General features: G+C 41.9%; 1 protein-coding gene across 1 annotated transcript in view; it reads right to left on the bottom strand.

The window, feature by feature from the left end:
- Positions 1 to 19,954, bottom strand: part of LOC126285199 (uncharacterized) — a 120,875-nt gene extending 100,921 nt beyond the window's left edge. The window contains exons 1-3 of the mRNA XM_049984505.1: positions 19,949 to 19,954; positions 19,408 to 19,657; positions 9,092 to 9,684 (exon numbers count right to left, since the gene is read on the bottom strand). Coding sequence (XP_049840462.1) covers positions 9,092 to 9,684; positions 19,408 to 19,657; positions 19,949 to 19,954 — 849 coding nt within the window. The remainder of the gene's footprint in view (positions 1 to 9,091; positions 9,685 to 19,407; positions 19,658 to 19,948) is intronic.
- Between the last annotated feature and the right edge of the window lie 2,555 nt (positions 19,955 to 22,509).

The raw sequence follows: 22,509 nt of genomic DNA, 5'->3' as shown, positions 1-22,509 counted from the left end.
TGTGCCTATTTCTCCAAGAGACACATTTTCGGGCCACTGATTCTCCTTCTTTACTCGGCTATACCGTATATCGAAAAGATGATCTGACGGGGCAAAGGGCAAAGGGTGGTGTTGCGGTTTTTGTCCGTGACATGCACCCATCATCTGAGCTCCCTCTCGTCACCGACTTGCAAGCAGTTGCAGTTGACATTCTTGTGGGTCGGAGGCTCACAGTCTGTTCTGTTTATTTACCACCTCCGGATGCGATAGACTCTGAGGCTCTCACGGACCTTATTAGCCAACTCCCCCGCCCATTTCTTCTTCTGGGGGACTTCAACGCTCATAATGTCTTATGGGGCTCTCGGACTACTTGCCCCAGGGGTCGCATTCTGGAAAGCGTCATGATGTCTGAAGAACTGTGCCTCCTCAATTCTGGTGCTCCCACTCATTTCTGTACTGCTTCCGGATCGTCATCGGCTATTGACCTTTCCTTTTGCTCTCCAGCACTCGCGGATTCTGCTCTGTGGGAGGCTGCAGCTGACCTCCATTCTAGTGACCATTTCCCCCTCTGGATTCGCCTCCTGGATGAGGCTGTGGCATTACCAGCGCCGCCCCGGTGGCACCTTTGCAGAGCTGACTGGACACTTTTCAGCCAACTGGCTGTTTTGGAACACCGTGCCAGCGTCCACGAATGGGTAGACCATGTTGCAGCCGTGATCTCACATGCTGCTGCATTGTCAATCCCACGGTCATCCGGTCATCCCAAGAGGCGTCCTGTCCCTTGGTGGACCACTGAGTGCCACTCAGCCATCCCGCCCGCCGTGCAGCACTGCGCCGCTTCAAGTGCCGTCCCTCAGCTGACAATCTTGCGGCCTTTCGGGTGGCAAGGGCCAGAGCGCGGCGAGTGATTAAAGAGAGCAAACGACGGTCATGGCAATCGTTCCTGAATTCCATCTCTCGCTCCACTAGTTCTACGAAAGTATGGGAAGCCATCAGGAGGATTTCCGGGAAACAGCCAGCTCCCTGTCACGGCATTGCTGCATCAGGGATGTCTCCTCACGGCGCCGAGAGACATTGCCCAGACACTGGCCATGCATTTTGCGGAATCTACCGCCACTATTAACTGTGATCCAGATTTCTGCCGCTACCGCACTGCCATCGAAAGGGGTCACTTGGACTTCCGGTCTCTAAATTCTGAACCCTATAACTGCCCCTTCACAATGTGGGAACTGGATTCTGCGCTGTCTGTGGCTCATGATACTGCGCCTGGTCATGATCAAATCCGGTACAGCATGCTGCGGCACCTGTTGCTGCCATCCAAGGAAGTTCTCCTGAACTGTTTCAATATGATATGGTTATCTGGCACGTACCCTGACTCGTGGAGGGAGGCAATTTTGATTCCCCTCCTCAAACCAGGGAAGGACCGAACGCATCCCAGTAGTTATCAGAGTATTGCCTTGACGAGCTGTGTTGGGAAGACGTTGGAACGCATGGTCAACCGCCGCCTGGTTTGGCTGCTCGAAACCAGGCAGCTCCTTAGCCCCTCTCAGTGTGGCTTTAGGAGATGTCGTTCCACTATAGACAACTTGACCCTGCTTGAGGCCAACATCCAGCAGGCCATTCTACGTAACCAGCATTGTCTAGGGGTCTTCTTTGACATTAATAAGGCGTATGACACTACTTGGCGCCGCCTTATCCTCAATCAACTCCATGAGTGGGGCTTTCGTGGCCGTCTCCCCATCTTCATTCGGTCCTTTCTTTCTCATCGCCTCTTTCGGTATCGGGTTGGTAATGTGCTATCGGATTTGTACGTGCAGGAGAATGGTGTTCCTCAGGGCAGCGTTTTAAGTGTCACCCCCTTTGCCGTTGCTATTAACAGTATCACGTCCACTATCCGGAGTCCTGCCCAATGCTCCTTGTTTGTGGACGATTTTGCTGTTTTCTGTTCCTCCTCCAGTCTTGTCAGTGCTAGTCGGCAGTTACAGCTTACGATAAAGCGCTTAGAGGCATGGACTGCAAAGACGGGTTTTACCTTATCTGCAGACAAATCTGTGTGTGTTCATTTTAATCGTTCTCGGCGTCTTTTTACCTCCCCTGAATTGCGTCTGAGGGACACCGTTCTTCCTTTTAGAGACACTGTGAGGTTCCTGGGCCTCACTTTTGATTCCAAGTTGTTGTGGTTGCCTCACCTTAAAGACCCCAAGGTGCGGGCCCTGAAGGCACTGAATATTTTGAAGTGTCTGAGCCATCGGTCCTGGGGAGCAGATCGGGCGCGTCTGCTGCAGTTTTATAGGGCTTTCGTCCGATCGCGTCTTGACTATGCTTGCACCGTGTATGGGTCAGCAAGGCCTTCGTATCTGAAGATCCTTGACGCAGTACACCATGAGGGTATCAGGCTGGCCACTGGTGCCTTCCGTACCTGTGTGCTGAGGCAGGGGAACCGCCGCTCGCCATCCGGCGGAAACTCCTCATGGTGCGACGGGTGTGTCATTTCCTTGCCTGTCCTACCTCCCCTGCGTACCCTACCGTTGCCCGACCGCCTATGGAACGTCTCTTTTCCAGTCGTCCCAGGGCAACAAAACCATTTGGGATTCGTGCCAAGCATTTGCTTGAGTCCCTTGGTGTGGAGCGTGTGGCCCCCCAACGACAAGGTTTTACTCGCCTGCCTCCCTGGTTGCTCCAGAGGCCCAGCATCCTTCTAGACTTGTCGGAGTACCGGAGGAACTGCACTCCGGCGTTTGTTTTTACCTCCTTATTTTGCGATATTTTAAACCAGCATCCGGACCATGTACCTGTATTCACAGATGGCTCTAAACAGGGGGACTCTGTTGGTTGTGCTGTTGTTTTCCCTGATCGAGTCGTCAAGTTACGGCTTCCTGCGGCGTTTACCATCCTCGATGCCGAATTGTTTGCAATCTTGCGGGCATTGGAGCAGATGAGATGTGTTATCAGTCTTAAGTTCCTCATCTTTTCTGACTCCCTGAGTGCCCTTCAGACCATGCAACACTTGTATCCAGCAGATACGGTCGTCCAGAACATCCATGATGCCCTACTCCACCTGCAACGGCAGGGGAAGGAGGTTTCTTTCTGCTGGGTGCCGGGGCACTTGGGTATTAGGGGAAACGAACTGGCGGATGTGGCTGCCAAAGATGCATGTTCCCTCCCTCACGTTGTTGAATGTGCCGTCCCCCTCCATGCTGTAACCTCCCTTTAGCGTTTTCGTGTTATGCATCAATGGGAAGAGGAGTGGTTGGCAGTTTCTGACAATAAGCTGCGTCTGGTAAAGGCCACTACGCGACCATGGCGTACGTCCTACCAGTCATACAGGCGGGATGAGGTTCTCCTCACTCGCCTCCGCATTGGACACAGTCCCTTCACGCATGGTTTTTTACTCCGGCGGGAGGACCCCCCAATCTGCAGTGCTTGTGGCGTCCAGATTACTGTCCGCCACATTTTACTTGACTGTCTTTTATTCTCTGACCAAAGGGCGGTGGTTTCCTTGCCACCGGATTTGCCCTCTATTTTGCAAGACGACGCAGCGACTGTGGTTAAGGTCTTACGGTTTTGTGTCCTGTCCAATCTGTTGCCTCGGATTTTAGGGAGAAGGTTTTAATGTGCTGCTGGGTGACTGGCTCACCCAGGTTTTAGGTAAGAGGTCCGCCAGTCACGATTACATCCTTGTTTCCCTTCGGTATCTGTTCTCTTTTCCTTGTGTTTCCTTTCCTTTTTTAGTGTGTTTCTTCTCCTCTTGTTTTGCCTCTGTATGTGCGCATTTGGAACTGCGTCAGGCCTGTGTCTTTTAGCCGTTCTCCTTGTTCGGCGTCCATCTTCGTCCCTTCACCGCTTGTGTTCCTGTTTCTATGCGTTTGGGCGCTGATGACCACGCTGTTTAGCGCCCGTAAACCTCAAACACACACACACACACACACACACACACACACACACCCGTGAATAATAATAATAAGTAATTGCCATACTCGAGGTGTCTACTAAATTTCCACTGTTTTCAAGAGCAATTCAGAATTACATTATCAATAATGCAGATAACTGTGTAACAATACTGGCGCGTCGGACTGGAACTTTTACGATTTATGTATTTTCCTCATCTTGAGTTATTCAGTATAGATCGTTCTGCCATTGGTAACAGGTTGTAACCTTCATATGTTTATTGGCATGTAAGTTTTACCCTCCAAGCACTATTTACTTATAACGAGATCTTTCATGCTCTGAATCGGCTGAAATCGGTACAGGACAGATTTTGGAGCACAAGTATTTTGCGTCTGGTTGCTGCCAGCACTGGCGCTTTGTGTGTTTTATGCAATCTATGTGTTCTACACATATTACGAAGTAATTATAATGCCATGCTTTGACTAACCCGTTAATACAAGTATAGTGTCAGCATTTCGTGAGGAAAACGCAGCCCCCCCCATTCCCCCCACTCCCCTCTTCAAAATTTCACCTCTCCCCCGAAACTGTCAGTGTGTTGAGCTTTGGTGGGGGAGCTTGTTTATTCAACTCCCCCCCCCCACCTACCCCCCCCCCCCCCCCCACGCCGCTCTCCCCCGTCCCATATCGACCATGACATGGTGAACAAACTGTATGTAAATTTCGATTACTTTAATCTTTGACTGGTAATACCTTTGAAATATTGTGCGAGAGGTTGGATGAAGTTTACAACATTTGAAACGAAAAGGACATGCCGTTTCTGTTTGAATCAGCGTGAATGATTAATATGGTATAGAATACGTGGATAAGATACCTCTGATTACTCGGTATTTTCATTTGTATCGTTAAGAAACCAAACTGGGTAAACTCAGTACTGACTCGCCACTGGTATTTAAAAATATTGATTTATAGCTTAATTCGTTCAAATTTTCTGGTACTGTTAGAGAATTGCATTGCTCTAATTTTAATTTTAGTACTAATATCTATCGTAGTTTTAGCGTAGGTTTTAAAACTTAGGCCCTTCCCCATAGCCCGTAAAAAACTGTTGTTAATATTTGACAGTTGTGGACAACCCCCGCACCTGTTGTTCACTTAAAGTGGTAGCTGTGCCCAACAACATTAGTTTTTTTTTAATTGTGTCCACTGGATCAAATATTAGTCAATGTGCCAAGAATGATCCCATTAGTTTCTTTGTTCTAATAAATATGGTTACAAAAACTCATTTAATCAGCCAGTCCTGCAACTCTCCTGACGCTGTTTTACAGGGACAGCACTCCTAAATACGAGTATTTTCTAGTTCCGAATATTTTTGTGCTGGCCTGTCTTTGTTAATTTATATATGGCGGTAGTATCGGTTCCCGAAAGAATAGTTACCGTTGATGACCATGCAGCTTTGCTAAAATGAAATGACAATTAAATGGACACCCTAGCTGCAAACTGGCGTTGATATCTTGGCTGGGGACATGTTGAAAATGTGTGCCCAGACCCGGACTCGAACCCGGGATCTCCTGCTTACATTGCAGGCTCTCTATCCATGTGACCACCGAGGGCACAGAGGATGGTGCGCCTGCAGGGACTTATCACTTGCACGGCCCCCCATGAGACCCACATTCCTAACATGTCCACACCACTACATCTATTAGGCGCACTACGAATGTAGTGGTGTGGCCATGTTGGGAATGTGGGTCTCATGGGGGGGGGGGGGGGGCGTGCAAGGGATAAGTCTCTGCAGGCGCACCATCCTTCGTGCACTCGGTGGCTCAGATGGATAGCGCGTCTGCCACGTAAGCAGGAGATCTCATGTTCGAATCCAGGTCGGGGTACAGGTTTTCAACATGTCCTCAACGAAGTATGTCAAACCCTGTTTGCAGCTAGGGTGTCCATTTAATTATCATTTGTTAATTTATATTGTATCCAGTTCGAGGATGGTCAAAACAAAACAAGAAGAATAATCAGCGTCACTAGTAGTGACCGAGAGCGACAGTGAGTTCTCATCTCTAAATATAAAAGGCAAAGTCCAGACTGATTGACTCAGTCACAGACTCATCATTCCCCAGGCCAAACCATTAAGGACAGAAACCTGACATTTGGATAAGACGTGGCTCTTATACTGTAAGGTGTCAGGCAAATCCAACACCTTCCATGAAAACCCTGACATAATAAGCAAATCTAGTAGTATATCACATAGCTCGGAATAAATCGTGACATTAAATTAACCAAAGTAATACAAGTAACGAGTGAGCAAATGGAATACCACAGACTAACACAAGAATACCTAAATACATGTCGTACCTTCCCACCGAGAGACCGAAGCAGTTCGGAGGGGAGAAACGAGAACAGAAGCCGAGAGCAGAACCGTGTTAAGCTAGAAGGCCCTATGATAAGGGACGGACTGGACACCCACATCGGCAGCCTACCTCTAAGACTGCCACCCGCACGTTTTAGCATGAGACTTTTTCGCGTCTCTGTTACGTCGAGGACCACCCCCCAGCTCATGTTAAAAGCTAGAGCCCTCCAGAAAAACAGTATAGATCTTACGATAACACAAAAAGGGCCATTACCACCCGCAAGTTTTAGCTCGTGCCTTTTCGCGTGTCTGTTACATTAGGACCACTCCCCAGCCCATGTTAAAAGATAGAGCCCTCCAGAAGAACAGTATAGATCTTACGATAACGCTAAAAGGACCACACCATCTGCAGGTTTTAGCGTGAGACTTTTTCGCGTCTCTGTTACGTTGTAAACTTTACAAAACATTGCCCCACCACGAAAAGTATAACGTTTTTCATTGGATAGACAGATTTTTTGTAGGCGGAGCTTAAGGTTAACATTGAGACCCTGATTGGTCAGATGAAAACACAGCCAGATAGGTTTTTTTTTAAACCAACTTCGGTAAATTGTAGTAAGGAGAAGTCAGGGAAGAATTGCTTCCGAGATGGCGAGGTGCGCGGAGCTGTGCTGCCCGCTGCTGCCCTGATGCTGCCTAAGCACCGACAAGGTAATGAACGCACGCGATGCCGCATTTTTGAGCGTATAGGGCTTCACTCAGAACTGCAGAAGTCTCATCTGTTACATCCCCTTTTTGCGTAATACTAGTGTCGATCGTTAATTAAAACTCATGCTGTTCACATTTGCCACTTGAAGAACAGATCTGAAACGCGATGATTTTTCTTTTATATAGTTATTGAGAAGCCACATCAGCCACTGTAATTTACGACAAGTTAGATAAGTAATTAAAGATAATTGAGGGTCACTGTAGACGATTTTGATAGTTTTCTCTTTTGTGAAACTTAAACCTAGATTATAGATGTGATATGGCATAGGTCATCCTTCGATCGATTGTAGAACTTGGAAACCCATTCAGGGAATATTCGCTCACATTTTTGTTGAACGCAGTTGGTTTTTACCATCCTGTATTAAAACATTTCCTTTTATCAATAGTGCAATTTATAAACGATGTTTTGAGAGTAGAAAAAAATTTCCATCGGTAAACTTAACTGCTTTTTGACGTTATTTTACCAGCTAACTAAAAATAGGAAAGCCTTGAACCCTTTCCACTAAATTTAGTTAGTATTAAGATTCTTTTACAGGGTGTGCAGTGGAGCTGACGCTGAGATAATTTAGTATTTGGTTATATCATCGCTAGTCTCACTGAACTCTTCTGAATTCTAGATGTCATGTGTGGTCTGGCGTCTCCTTACCAGCAACAGGTCCCAGGTTCAAACATGCTCAGAGCGTCGTTGCGCGAAAGTGGTAGGGAGACACGATATAAAACAAACAGACACCACCATGAATGTTTAGAATACTGTTAGCAACGTTTAAGAAGGGGTTGTTCGAAATTGCGCTCCTAGGGGTGGTGAAATAGGGGATGAAAGTATTTTGACAATATGTCACTGTTAGGCAAATTTGAAGCTAGAACAACGAAATTTTGCTATTTGGTTTCTCGGTCGATCTAAAATTATAAGTGTTCCAGAATTTTTGGGATTTCAACCACTATGGGGGTAAAATTATTACAGAACTAATATAGAATTTTTAAAACTATCTATCAAACTGTCTAGGAAAATTAGTATTTGATATCTCAGTTAGAAAAAAATACGAGTTTCAGTGTTTTTGGAAATTTAACCTCCTAAGGGAGTGAAATGAAGAATGGAAAGCTTTATTAATTTATTTTATTATGAAAGCATTTAAAGGTTACGTGCATGAAAATTTGTATTTGACTTCTCTGCTAGAAAAAAAATACAACCCGTATGGGCGTGAAACCGAGGACGAAAATTTGTAGGAAAATATTTCGATACATTAAAAAAATGTTAAGGCTAAATCTTTGAAAATTTGTATTTCACTTCTCGGTTAAATATAAAGAAATATATGTTAGGGGTGAAAGTTTCTGCGAATACAACCAGAAGTACGCAAAGACACGATTAAAAAGAACCTTGGACTCCAACTATCAGAATAGCTTTTTGATCAAAACTTAATGACCTTGATAACCTTAATTAGCGCAAAAAGTTTACATGGTGTTGCAATTTGTGAAGAACATAAAAAATCGATTAAAGAAAATGGTTCAAATGGCTCTGAGCACTATGGGATTTAACATCTATGGTCATCAGTCCCCTATAACTTAGAACTACTTAAACCTAACTAACCTAAGGACATCACACAGCACCCAGTCATCAAGAGGGAGAGAAAATCCCTAACCAGGCCGGGAATCGAACCCGGGAACCCGGGCGCGGGAAGCGAGAACGCTACCGCACGATCACGAGCTGCGGACTCGATTAAAGAAAAACGAAAAATATCTGTGCAGATCACACAGTAAACGCGAGCAAAGCAACGGGCACTAAGTCAGTCGGAAGTAAACGTCCATAGACAGAATTAATCTGAGGCTACAGTATCAAATGAATAATAAACATTCGTATTTTGTCCATGGATGCTTTCTTAGTAGTGAGGATCAAAACGAGGTTTTTCCTGATACTGGACGTCGTGAGGTTTTGTCATATATTCGTAATTAGTAATGGTCATATGTTCTGAAACAATACACTGTATTGAAAATCTTGAATAGATTATGACCGTTCTTCAGTTACAAGCAGTTACTGTTTATAGTTTATTCTAAAACAATGTACTGGCAATTCCGATAACTGTTTAATCCTTCTAATACTTAGGAAAAACATGAGCTTACCTTTGGTAGCGCCTTTGGTTCTTGGATATGCATTCCTCCGGTCTCAATCACGTTGGGAACATGAGGTCGAGGGTAACTGAAGCTGACGTGACTCTGAAGGATCACCAGAGACGTGTTGGTCAGCAGGGTTGACACACTTGGCATCGTTGGATCATTGAAATATTTGTGAACGGTTTTATCAAGTTTCGGATAGTACCAATGACTGTAAATGAATCTTGCGTACGTCACTAACAAAGCGTTCTTTAATCGTTGCCAGAAGGTCATTTGGTCCGTATACTCGAACATAGTATCAGGAACATATGATGGCATATATGGGTCGCCAACTACATCGGTTGTCATGGGAAATCCACCAAAAGAAGACAGAGCAACCACAGGAACACTGAATTTGTGAGAGTAGGCTATTAGGCATTCATTCATGAAGAATTCCATGAGAAGGAGGTCGAATTTCCTTTCTTTTGTGTGTATCAGATTTTGGAAGACTTCAAGCTGCAAGTATTTCTCACACATCTCTGAACCCATGTAGCTCAAGAAGGTATATATCACCCAACCGTTTACCATGGCACTTTGTGTCTGGAATGCATTTCGATTCCCATCTGAAAAAGAAAAAAAAAGTATCATGTGAATGGGTACAAGTTTCACAATGCACAAATGCCTTCATGCAATGTTATTGCACTCAGCAACATACTCTCTATTACTGCAGCTCACATGTCTCACAAACTTACTGGAGAAGTTGGAATACATTAAACTCCTTCGAATATAGTGATTTAGAATAGATATTTCATATACAGAAAAACGCCTAACGACTTCTGCTTGGCGTTGAGATTTTTCCCGTCAGTGTAATTAAATGTGTGTTTGAAGGTAGTATGTGCTCGTTTCATTGGCCCAACACTCATGCAAGAGAACTTGGTGGACCTGGTTACCTTTGGTTACTGCCACAGGACCTATCAAAAATGGATCAAATGGCTCTGAGCACTACAGGACTTAACATCTGATGTCGTTAGTCCCCTAGAATTTAGAATTCCTTAAACCTAACTAATCTAAGGACATCACACACATCCATGCCCTAGGCAGTATTCGAACCTGCAACCGTAGGAATCGCGCAGTTCCACACTGAAGCGCCTAGAGCCGCTCGGCCACCGCAGCCGGCCAGGACCTATCAGGTTGGCTTGAGAATGTACCCCTTCAGCAACGAATCTTTGCTGCCGGTGTATGACGACATTTAATGTGCCAAAACATACCAACATGTGTAGGTAGAGCAGGCAGAGTACTCTGGCCGTCAAGACCACTTGACCGTAGTTCTTGGATAGCACTCGCGTTGATATGGTAAAAGAACTGGAGAAGTGAATCGTGCAGTATTGTCAAGCTCTGCGAAATGCATTCCTAAGTCAGTCCAGAGACGAGCGCAGTACTGCATCCAACTACGAAGGCAACACGTGGAACGCATTCTTCAACAGGCGCCAAATTTAAGGGGGTTAGGAGTGAAACGGGCCCCCTTGGAGCTGGAGAGGCACCGCAGGACATTTTAATTTGCACTGTCTCTACTTTTACAAATAATTTCATAAAATTATGTTAGCATGAGCGGGAAGGATTCAGGATTCACACTCATAGCAGTGGAAGTTCAAAAACATAGTAAAACAATTTTTGTACGTGTGAAATTTCATCATTTTTTTCACTTAGTATTGGCTGCATTTGTTGCTGTAGGTATACTTTTCTTCATAAGTAAGAGATTTTCTTCAATGAATTTTGCACAACATACAAAACATACTTACAGGTGTATGAAACTCTAGAATTTCCCAAATCTGTTAAAAACTGTGATAAATATTGAGATAATTAACTATAAAATTAAAATTTTCTCTAAACACGAAGTATAAAATGTAACAGTTCATTAATTTTTTCGTAGATTAAATAAATTCTAGAGCTTCGTATACCTGTAAGTATGATTTGTAAGCTGTGCAAAATTCATCAAAGAAACTCTCTTACTTATGAAGAAAAGTGTACCTACAGCAACAAATGCAGCCAACAGTAAGTGAAAAAATCATGAAATTTCACATGTAAAAAAAATTATTTTGTCATGTGTTTGAACTTCCACTGCTATGAGTATAAATTCTGAATCCTTCCTGATCATGCTGACAAAATTTTATGAATTTATTTGTAAAAGTATAGACAGTGCAAATTAAATGTTCTGTGGTACCTCTCCTCCTCGAAGTCGGCCCGTTTCACGTCCTAACCCCTTATAAGAACGCAAAGTCCCAAAGACTGGCGAAGTTTTACGAAAGTTCGAAATTTAGCGCGAACTTCAAGTGGAGATCCTTCTGATAGTTTCCACAACGAAATTCTGTCTCGAAATCTGGCAGATAATTCACAGACATTCTGGTTTCATGTAAAGTACGCCAGTGGCAAGACGCAATCAGTACCTTCACTGCGCGATAACAATGGCCATGTTATTGATGACAGTACCGCTAAAGCAGATTTACTAAACCTGGTTTCCCGAAATTCCTTCACAAAAGAACACGACGTAAATATTCCATAATTTGAGTCAAAAACACCCACAACTGTGTGACTTAGATGTAGATATCCTCGGTGTAACGAAGCAGCTTCAGACACTTACGAAAGGCAAGGCTTCCGGTCCATATTGTAAACCAGGCACGTTTCTTTCGGAGTATATTGATAAAATAGCACCATACTTAGCATTCATATACAGTTGCTTTGGGCAAAGACTGGAAATTTGCACAACTCACACCAATACCAAAGAAAGGAAATATGAGTAATCTACTGAATTATAGAGACCCATTTCACTAAGAGCGGTCTGCAGTATGATTTTGGAACAAATAGTGTGATTGAACATTATGAACCACCTCGAAGAAAACGATATATTGACGAGTAGCCAACCTCGAATTCAGACAATATGATTCTTGGGATACTTAACCAGGTCTTTATTCTTACGAAGTAATCAGTGCTGCGAGATGGGATGTCAAGTGATTCCATGTTTTTAGATTTCCGTTCCACACAAGCGACATCTAATTAAATTGCGTGCCTGTGGAGTGTCGTTCATTTGTGTGACTGGATTCGTGATTTCCTGGCAGAAAGGTCACAGTTCATAACTGTTGACCTAAAGTCATCGAGTAAAACCGAGGTAATATCTGGCGTTCCCCAACGAAGTGTTATAGGCCCTCTGCTGTCCCTCATCCACCTAAACGATTTAGGACACAATCTGAGTAGTCCACTTAGATTGTCTGCAGATGCTGCTGCCATTTACCGTCACGTAAAATCATCAGAGCATAAAAACGAATTGCAGAATTAGTTACATACCATACCTGTATGGTGCAAAAAGTGGCAATAGACTCTAAATCATGAAAAGTGTGAAGGCATCCACATGAGAACTAAAAAGATGTGCTAAATTTCAGTTTCACGACAAATCACTCAAATCTAAAGGCTTTGAATTCACCAAATTACGTAGGTATAAGAATTGCGAATACTTAAATTGGAACTGTCACATCGATGTTATGGTGTTTTATTGGCAGAATACTTAGAAAACGTAACAAGTCTACTAAAGAGACTGCTTACACTACGCTTTTCCGCCCTCTTCTGGAGTACTGCTGTGCGGTGTCGGACCCACATCAGATATGATTGACGGAGGATATCGAAAAGAGTTCAAAGAAGGCCAGCTCTTCTGTATTGTCGCGACATAAGGAAGAGAGTGCCACGGATACGACACACGGATTAAAGTTATAACTCTTAAAGAAACACGTTTTTCGCAGCGTTAGGACCTTCTTCTGATGTTTCAATCATCAGTTTTCTCTTCAGAGTGTGAAAATATTTTGTTTGCGCCCAGAGACATAAGGAGATACTATTGCCATAATAAAATGAGAGAAATCAGAGCTCGCACAGAAAGATTTAAGTGTTCGTTTCTCCCGCGCTCTGATCCAGAGAGGAAAGCTAGAGAAGTACATGCTTAAAGTTAGTTCGATGAACCCTCTTCCAGGCAATTAGTTGTGAACTTCAGAATAATTATGTAGGTGTAGAGTAGACAATAAATTGTACCCTGTAACGTGCTGAAGAAGTACTGTATTTGATAAATCGGCTGTAGCGGGACATGTGTTTCAGGGAGGTGATCATGAAATAAGTTTAGTCAGACGATCGTCACAGCAAATGTACAGAGAGGCCACTAAGATTTCCAAACACTTTAATATAAAAGATGAAGGTATTGATATGATATGGATCTCAACATTGCAGCAACAACGTGACAGTGGATTAGTTTCAATTGAGAAAGTTGGCAATCTCAGAGATCATAGCACAGCCGACGTCACGTGATTGACAGCAACGCCCTCTAGATGGCCTATATATACGGCGCTCACTAGTGCTCTTGTTGCAGTTCGCCGATTGTCCTCGGAGGATGCCTTCTGCAGTCGAAGGAGAAACGTCAGGGGAGAGTCTGATGTACGGACCAGGGCATCTCAGCCCAGAAATGTTAAGTGATGACAACACCTGCCGTGAAAGCCTTCATTCGATAATCAAGAGCACTAATATTCAGATAGGCTTCCGGACGGAATGTTATTAGGGGGAAAAACGTACAGCACACTACAAATACGTATAATTTTCACAATTAGGGACACTCAGAATTAATTGTAGTATATGCGATAAATTTTACATAGGAAAAACTTTACGTGACTTTTAAGGTCCGAGAGAGAGAGAAAGAGAGAGAGAGAGAGAGAGAGAGAGAGAGAGAGAGAACACCCAAAATGCGACGTGAGAACAACACGTGTGTCTTTAACACACACCAACGCTCTTGTGTTTTACACCCGGGCATTTTGTAGGATTATTGTTTAGTATTTTCCATTTTGTTCACAGTGTGTTACGTTACACTGTTAACACGTTTAAGGCTAACGAATGTAACGTGAGAAACGTACGTGACTGTGTTTTTCTCCCTTTTTTATGTCTGGATAGTCTTCCCTGCTGAGTACTTTAATGTTCGAAATATTATTTTATGTTTCCTAGTATTACCCCGCCCGTTTTGCTTTATCTTTCACTTTTATGCCAGCAATCTGCTACTGTGTTGAACGAATACATCGCCTCACTCGAATTTATTCCACAGTTGGACAATTTCTAATGCAATATACACTGAGGTGGAAAAGGTCATAGCATACCTCCTAATATCGTCTCAGACTTCCTTTTGCCCGCCATAGTGCAGCAGCTTTACGTAGCATGGACTCAACAAGTGTTTGGAAGTCCCTACCAGAAATACTGAGCCATGTTGCCTCTATAGCCATCCATAATTGCGAAAATCATTCGCTCGAATTGTCAAGAATGTTCTTCAAACCGATCGCCAAAGACTGTAGCCTAGTGACATCAATAAAAATTACATCGCTGTTCGGTAACGTGAAGTCCATAAATGGCTGCAAATCGTGTCCGAGTAGCCTTTTCCAGTCAATGATCGCTTCAGTTTGGCGAGAAGACCCAGTCCATTCTATGTAAACACAGCTCACGCCATGAAGGAGCCACCACCATTTCGCACAGTGCCTTTTGACAATTTGGGCCCATGGCTTCGTGGGGTCTGCACCACACTTGAACCCTGCCACCAGCTCTTACCAACTTAAGTCTGCACCCATCTGATCAGGCCATAGTTTTACAATCGTCTATAGAGTCCAACCGATATGATCAGGAGCCCAGTAGGGGCGCCGCGGGCGATGTCGCGATGTTAGCAAAGGCACTCGCATCGGTCGTCTGCTGCCATAGCCGATTAATGCCAAACGTCACCGCACTGTCCTAACGGATACGTTCGTCCTACGTCCCACATTGATTTCTGCTGTTATGTCACGCAGTGTCGCTTGTCTGTTAGCACTGACAACTTTACGCAAACTCCACTGCTCTCGGTCGTTAACTGAAGACAATGCGTGAAATTTCGGCACACTTTTTACACTGTAAATGTTGGAATATTGAATTCCCTAATGATTTCCGAAATGAAATGTCTCATGTGCCTGGCTCAAACTATAATTCCGCGTCTTAAGTCTATTAATTCCCGTCGTGCGGTCGTAATCACATCGGAAACCTTTTCACGTGAATCACCTGTGTACAAAAGACAACCCCGCCAATGCACTGCCCTTTTATACCTTGTGTAGGCGATACTACCGCAATTTGTTTACGTGCTTGTCGCTATACAATGACTTTGTCATCTCAGTATATAATTTTGTGATGCTGCGAGAGTTTCATTTCATATTTTTACAGTTTTATAAACTACGAGTGAATTTAATAAAACAGTTTTTGATACACTTGTAACGGGCAGTACACATACACACACACACACACACACACACACACACACACACACACACAAATGACATGTGTACTGTATTTGACCATTGAAAGTGAAAATTGTAAGTTGACAAACCAGAATAGCTCGAAAAATAAGCTTCACGCGAAAAAATGTGTAGAGTCCAAAGTTGATTATTTTCGAAGGGGACATCTTCTGGTGCTAATATTGCAGAGGGAGGCAACTTTAAAACTTCAAATGGGAACCTCCATTTTTTATTGCAGAATCAGATTTTACATGAAAAATCTTTGTATATTTTTTCATAAGCATTTGTTTTGATTCTTGGTAGTTGGCGCTGTAATTCAAGAAAATCTATATTCTCATTTTTGCGTGCAAAATGGTTACGGAAAAATAAAAACTACTTATTTACTCTGCAAATTTTGATTCGCTAAAAGCCGGCCGGAGTGGCCGAGCGGTTCTAGGCTCTACAGTCTGGAACCGTGTGGCCGCTACGTCGCAGGTTCGAATCCTGCCTCGGGCATGGATGTGTGTGATGTCCTTAGGTTAGTCAGGTTTGAGTACTTCTAAGTTCTAGGGGACCGATGACCTCAGATGTTAAATCTTATAGTGCACAGAGCCATTTCAACCATTTGATTCGCTAAAACTAGAACTGTCCCTCTCTCCCCATAGGGTGGAGTTTAAGAGAGAGGAATTAGAGTTTTACAAATGTTGACCCAAATATTATATTAATTTTTTCCGCAGATTCAGATAAGTTTTGTTTGTTTCGTGGTCATGAGACCACACAACTTTTAATTATCAAACAAATCATCTGACTAGCTAACTGACAAACCAAACATCCTACTTACAAATGAGTGAACTCATTTTTTATTTATCGGTAAACATTTTCCACGCAAAAATGAGAACATGGAATTTCTTCAGTTACAGCACCAACTACCAACAATCGAAACAAATGTTTAAGACAAAATGTACGTAGTTTTTTATGCAGAATCTGATTCTGCAATAAAAATGGGGGTTCCTATTTGAAATTTTAAAGTTGCCTTCCGCCCCACCCCTATGGGGCTGGGGTGGTGGGCTAATTTTAACACCAGCAGATGTCCCCCTCGAAAATAATCAACTTTGGATTCTACATTTTTTTCGTGTGAAGCTAATTTTTCGAATTATTCTGGTTTGTCAACTTATAATTTACACCCTGTGTATTGGTGTCACATGTGATATGTATATTCTACAACATTGCTTACTTACTAAGCCTCTTAGCGTTATTCGTTTTACCCTCGTTCTACTGCCACAATTTTGTGTCAGTTGTTTTCTGTAGTTGCATGCTATCTATGATTCACGATGTCTAAGAAAACATTGTTTTACTCACACTTAATTACCGATGTTCCTGCTCGGCACAACCATGTACTTTAATGTTCCTTTCAGTTTTCCTTTTATGAATTCACAAACGCTTAGTTTTATACTAAAGACATTGAGATGTGGCACTACGTATGTCACTTATTACAATTGCAATGAATATGCATTTTAGAAATTGTTCTGTTTATGCATTACGTCCAGAAATCTGAATAATTTGTTTTCTTTGACGCTGCTTATGTGAGACACCGTATCGAAAATACGAGTATAACTATGATATGTACTCCTATTTTCCATGTTAGTATACAACGAAAGATATATTTCAACATGTATATCGGAAGATCCTTCTCTGTACATTCTTTACTAATACTTGCAATTTTTGCCTTGTACAACACACGACAGAGTAGCATGGAGATCTGCATCAAGCCAATCTTCAGACTGAAGACCACCACAACACCAACTTGTATACATATGGCAGTACCATGAACAGCTATGAATGGATGTGATATGTGGGTATGCATCTTGAGGTTTGTCCTCTCATTGGTACCTAGCAACCACCATCACCCCATGCATTTTATATGTTAGATCATGCACTTTGACGACTGTGCTATGCACAATCATCTGCATGGGACGTGAGTTTTACTGGACGAGAAGAATGTATACACATTTGGTATGGTAATCACTGCGGTTGTGAAATCACTACATCTAGTAGTTTTATAGGATTTATATTGCAACTTTTATCTAATCCGATGCATGGTTATAAGTTTAGTTGCACTTGAGAATAACCAGCGCTTCAAACTAACGGGGATTAATAAAATACTGTTTTAAAATACAGTGTTGTCGGACTATGTCTTCCTTCAGACAAATGGAAAACTTATACGAAGAGAAAGGTGAAGAAAAGCCGTGACGACAGCTCATGCCTCGATAGCTTCTCAGGGAAGACGCAAGAAGCGGAACAGAAAATACCTACCAAACTTTCCAATCCTTAGATTTAAGGTTGTCGATTTATATCAATTCAGACTGCAAAATTTACAGATATGCTTCCACCTGGCATATAGAAACAAGTTACAAAGGAGAGGAGACGTTAAGGCAATTCTTAACAAGTTTATCAACTATTATTCCAACGTACTCCTAAACATCTTGTGGCAATAAAATATCCTCACGCAGACTGGTGATAACTTAGAAACAATCTCCTGGTGAAGATCTGTCCCATGTACATTAGGGCTGTTTTACTGGCTGCCATTACTCTTGCTACAAATTTAAAATTAAACTGATCTTTTCAGTTTCACTTAAAATATTATCTAAGAAAACAATTATCATTTGGAATTGGGAGAAATAACTATCGTCACAAGAACTGCCATAAACCTGGGAAACCTCGAGTAGGTTTTGACGCCAGGTTGCAGATGTTTGCCGGACGCTAGCTAAAAGCTACCTGGCTTGTCGATCATTTGACATTTTATCTCACCGCATGAAGGACATTGCCATACAGGAGTTTACTGACATTTTGCCATTGCAACACTGCAGCCTCAAAAGTCATGTAGAAGCCAGATTTGGACAGTCAGCTCCTAACTACCTGCCTGCTTGCACTCCCTAGTAAACCAGTAACATAATCACCTGATGGTAAAATACAGGTGAGAAAATCTGGCGAAATTACGAAGGAAATTACTTAAAACGCAGTCTGTTTGCAGACGAAATATGAGAAGGCAGTAGAGGGAACATTATTGTTTGTATTGTCTTTTATTTTTATGAAAGCGGAGGATGTAAGGTGAGTTGTATTTCCGGTCGTAATTTTATAATGTATAAAGTGTAGTTAGCAAAATTTTAGATTAACAGTGTCATCTACAAGAAATTTGTGCAGATCATTCATATCACTAACATAAATATCACACGTTCACTTTCCTGTAATTTTTATTTAGGGTGACGTTTAACTCAAGGGGTGTTGTCGAAGTTCTGCTGTTTACTCTCCCTAATTAATGTCCAAAGCCAGTTCAAAAAATACATCAACATTAGCACATAGAAAATATTCTCTAAGAAGAAGTTAAAACCTATTTATCTTACATAAAAACAGTTACATTCTTATGGACACCTACTATTCTTAAATGCTTTGATTAGTACAAATAAATTAAAGGATTGGTTGATGACGGTTAAATTTTGCGTCAGTGTTTTGCTGTAATTCATTGTATGTCAGCACAATAAAACGCTTTTTTCCGACATTTGAAAAATTTCAAGTTGGAGTTTCTAGACTGGAATCATCGTCTGGGATACTATTTTAATTTGCAAGTAATTTTCAGAGATTTCATAGTCTTTCTTCTTCCGAGAAGAGCGTTTAATTTTTTCTTTAAACAGAGTAATTCTTTTTCCCACAAATAGCTTAGAAATGTTTATTACTTTTACAAGTATAGATTCATTTATTTTTCTTGTCAAGAAGTGTTTATTTTACTTTTTATGGTGTGTATAAGAAGAGGGTGAAGATATGGAAGGACATCCCAAAAAATTTCGGGATTCAATCCGCGGTCAGTCCTAACAATTTTTTCTGTCGCCTACCACTCCTTAGGATTACCTACACAAATAGATAGCCTTTTGACTTATTACCTTGTGACTCACGGAGAAAAGCACCTGATCTGGAACACCTTGTATATAATTTGAAAATTTGATTCTCGTAGTTCGACGTATGGCTATAAATGTTCGTAAGTTTCTTTACCGGTCGGTGGAAGAATCACTGGAACTCTTATGATCTCCCAGTTATCGGGCAGGTCCTTCTCCACTTCAGATATCACTAATGTGATGTGGTGTCCTCTGTTGGAAAGCTCTGCGATGAGTGGCCTCAGAGCAAACCAGTGGCTTCTGGCTGGGAGTGGGAAGAAAACCAACAGGTTGGCTGCGTCAACGTGGCTGGCAAGTGAGGCACACACCGAGACCACCACCAGGATTCGCAGCCAGCTGGTTTTCATCTGCAACAAAACATGTGCATTTTCAGATGTAAATTACATTAGTAATATTTCATAAACTCAGTAATGAGACGGGTAGAAAAAAGTTGTACGATACTGAAAGCACTTAACTTTACCCATACAAAAGTTACGTGACTAATTGGTAAAAACAATCTTTAATTTTTCTGCGTATAAGTGATGCTCTGTGGTCCTTGCTTTAGCGTGTTAGACAATTAATCACCTGATTCAGAAATCAGACTCCACCGTCGCTCCCATTTAGAAGGTAAGTCATGACTATGGTGACCAATGACTCACCTTCATTCAGGCAGTCTCGTTAAACCAGGGCAGAGAATCAGATAGAAGTTCAAGGCACCACGTCACCCTACGGCTGGGAAAACGGATTGAGCGCATAAAATGCAATGATAACGACGGCATCAGCGATGCAAAACCAGCATCCTCATGGCATGCGGTATTCTAAGATGTTAATAAGTTGACCTTACTTCTAACGGATAAACTACTTCACCATTTGTATCTCCGAAAGGTAAGTATCTAGAGAGGTGTCATCAGGATGAGATGTGGTACGGCTGAAAGTTATCTTGATAAATAAACGAAATCCTGGTTTGTCTCTTTCTGAATGTGTAGTCTCTTTATGAATGTAAGTTGTTGCATTTCAAAAAAAAATCCTTACACAGAAAAGAAATACGTGCATAAGCTAACCTCACATTTACAGTTAAGAACTAAATCGGTCTGCGAGAATGAGTAGCAAATCCGACTGCGAAAATGTAAACGAAAAAAAATCCTGTGTAAATTTCTAAGCGACCAAACTGCTGAGGTCATCGGTCCCTGGACTTACACACTATTTAAAATAACTTATGCTAAAAACAACACGCACACCGATGCCCGACGGAGGACTCAAACCTCCGGCGGGAGGGGCTGCGCAATCCGTGACATGGTGCCCCTAACCACGCGTCCACTCCGCATGGCGAATGTAAATGAAACATGCCCTGTCTGAATCAACATCGAGTGTTTAAAGAAAAACAGAGAGAGAGAGAGAGAAAAGAAAAGAAAGTCTGAACTTTAGAAAAATAGAGAGAGAGAGAGAGAGAGAGAAAAGAAAAGAAAGTCTGAACTTTCATGAAAATAGTTAAACTCAAAGCTGTTAATTGACATTGTGAAACTGAAAATCCGTATCTATTCCATTTGGCTTGCCTGGGTCGTAATGGAAAACGCCCCGCAACTGCTCTCGCAGGAAAAGAAGAAAAGGCGCATCTCAGTTTCTGAGCTGCTGCTAAATACTGAGAATCGGGGTACTGTAATGCAGTATTTCTTAAATACACGCAATGCAAACGCGGTTTTCAAAGAAATAGCCTCTCATAAAAAAGTGCTTTAGGTAATGGGAGTTGGATAATGACTTAAGATCACCTGGGTTGTTCTCTAGACAAAAATTCTTCTCAAGAAACTGTATTTTAAAAAAATCAACTCAAAATATTTGACACTATTCCATTTACAAATTTTTAGCGTTGAAGACACAGCAAGCAATAAAAAAAATCGTTACAAATTAAATTAAGTAAGCTTAACACTGGAGGAATACAAAAATGTAACTCAACATGGAAATTTATTCTGGCGCAAAAGTCCTCACACTAATGATTAAATTCTTTTTGCCTTTCGCTTTTTTGATTAACACTGACTGTGACAGACCTTCATTACAATAGCAATAAATTCTTGGTTTGGTTGTGTGGTTTGAACCAAGAATACCTAACTAAATTCCGCGGCAATAGATTTAAATATGTTCACTCTTTATCCTAAATCCCAATCTTCTCAAAATCGTATCTATGTTAGTAAATTCATTTCATTCAATGCCTAATGATAATATTCGTTTTGAAATAATAAAATCTTCATTTAGACCAATAAAATAAATCTCAAATAGCACCACGTTCTGTGTCCTTCGTGTACAAGCTCTCTGAACTGACATCCCGCTATAACTTCGCGATCAACACTTGAACACCCGCAGACTTTCGCAGAGCAAAGATCACGTAGTTGATCTCCTGGCAGTGCAGCGTCTCTGATTAGTGTGCACGCTCGTAACTAAAGCATACAAATATTACATGCACTTCCGAAGGCATCCAAAAACTATCATTACCTGTTAAGTGACATGCTCACACCTTTCAAGGGTAACGTTCTGAGAATAAGAGCACTGAAAGAAATAGGAATACAGTTGGCAAATGGGTGAATATGGGAACGCAGATAAATAGTTGAAAGTAGGCTTCGTAATTATTGTTGAAATGAAATGGGAAGAAATAGAATTATTCTCATCAGATGCTTGTCGGTGAGTAACAACATCAGTGAGAAATGAAACAGTTATTAGCATAGGCAATGAATAGTATTAGGTTACATGAATTTCAGGGGATGGTAATGTATTGTCTTTTACATTACCAGCACCTTTATTAGGTTAGCACATGAATTTGTTCTCCACAATATGCCACAGCTTGTTATCTTACGGGATTACGCCCTGTTGCAACTCATCTGGTAAGTCTCTGATATAACATTAACAAATTAAGTAGTGCATAAGATTTACAACCTAGGAAATTAAAAAAATACGTGCTACTGCTCTTTACGGCAGACTAGAGAATCCATCTTCCTACTGGAATATTACTAGGGATGGTGATTATCGCTGAAGCAACCGGTTTTCTGTTATATCGCTTTTATTTCTACGTCAGTGTAACTTGACTGCTAAAACCGTTCAAAATAACCGATTTTGAGTTTTTTATTCCTAGTATCTCCTATAACAAATATAGAAGTCTAACAAAGGTCGATAAATGATTAACCTCTCCGTTTAAATATTCAGTCAAAGTATTAAATTAAATACTTAAGTAAAA

Source organism: Schistocerca gregaria, chromosome 8, assembly GCF_023897955.1.
Source record: "Schistocerca gregaria isolate iqSchGreg1 chromosome 8, iqSchGreg1.2, whole genome shotgun sequence".
Classification (NCBI taxonomy): domain Eukaryota; kingdom Metazoa; phylum Arthropoda; class Insecta; order Orthoptera; family Acrididae; genus Schistocerca; species Schistocerca gregaria.
The sequence above is the reverse complement of the archived record's forward strand: the minus strand, read 5'-3'. Positions and strand labels throughout refer to the sequence as shown.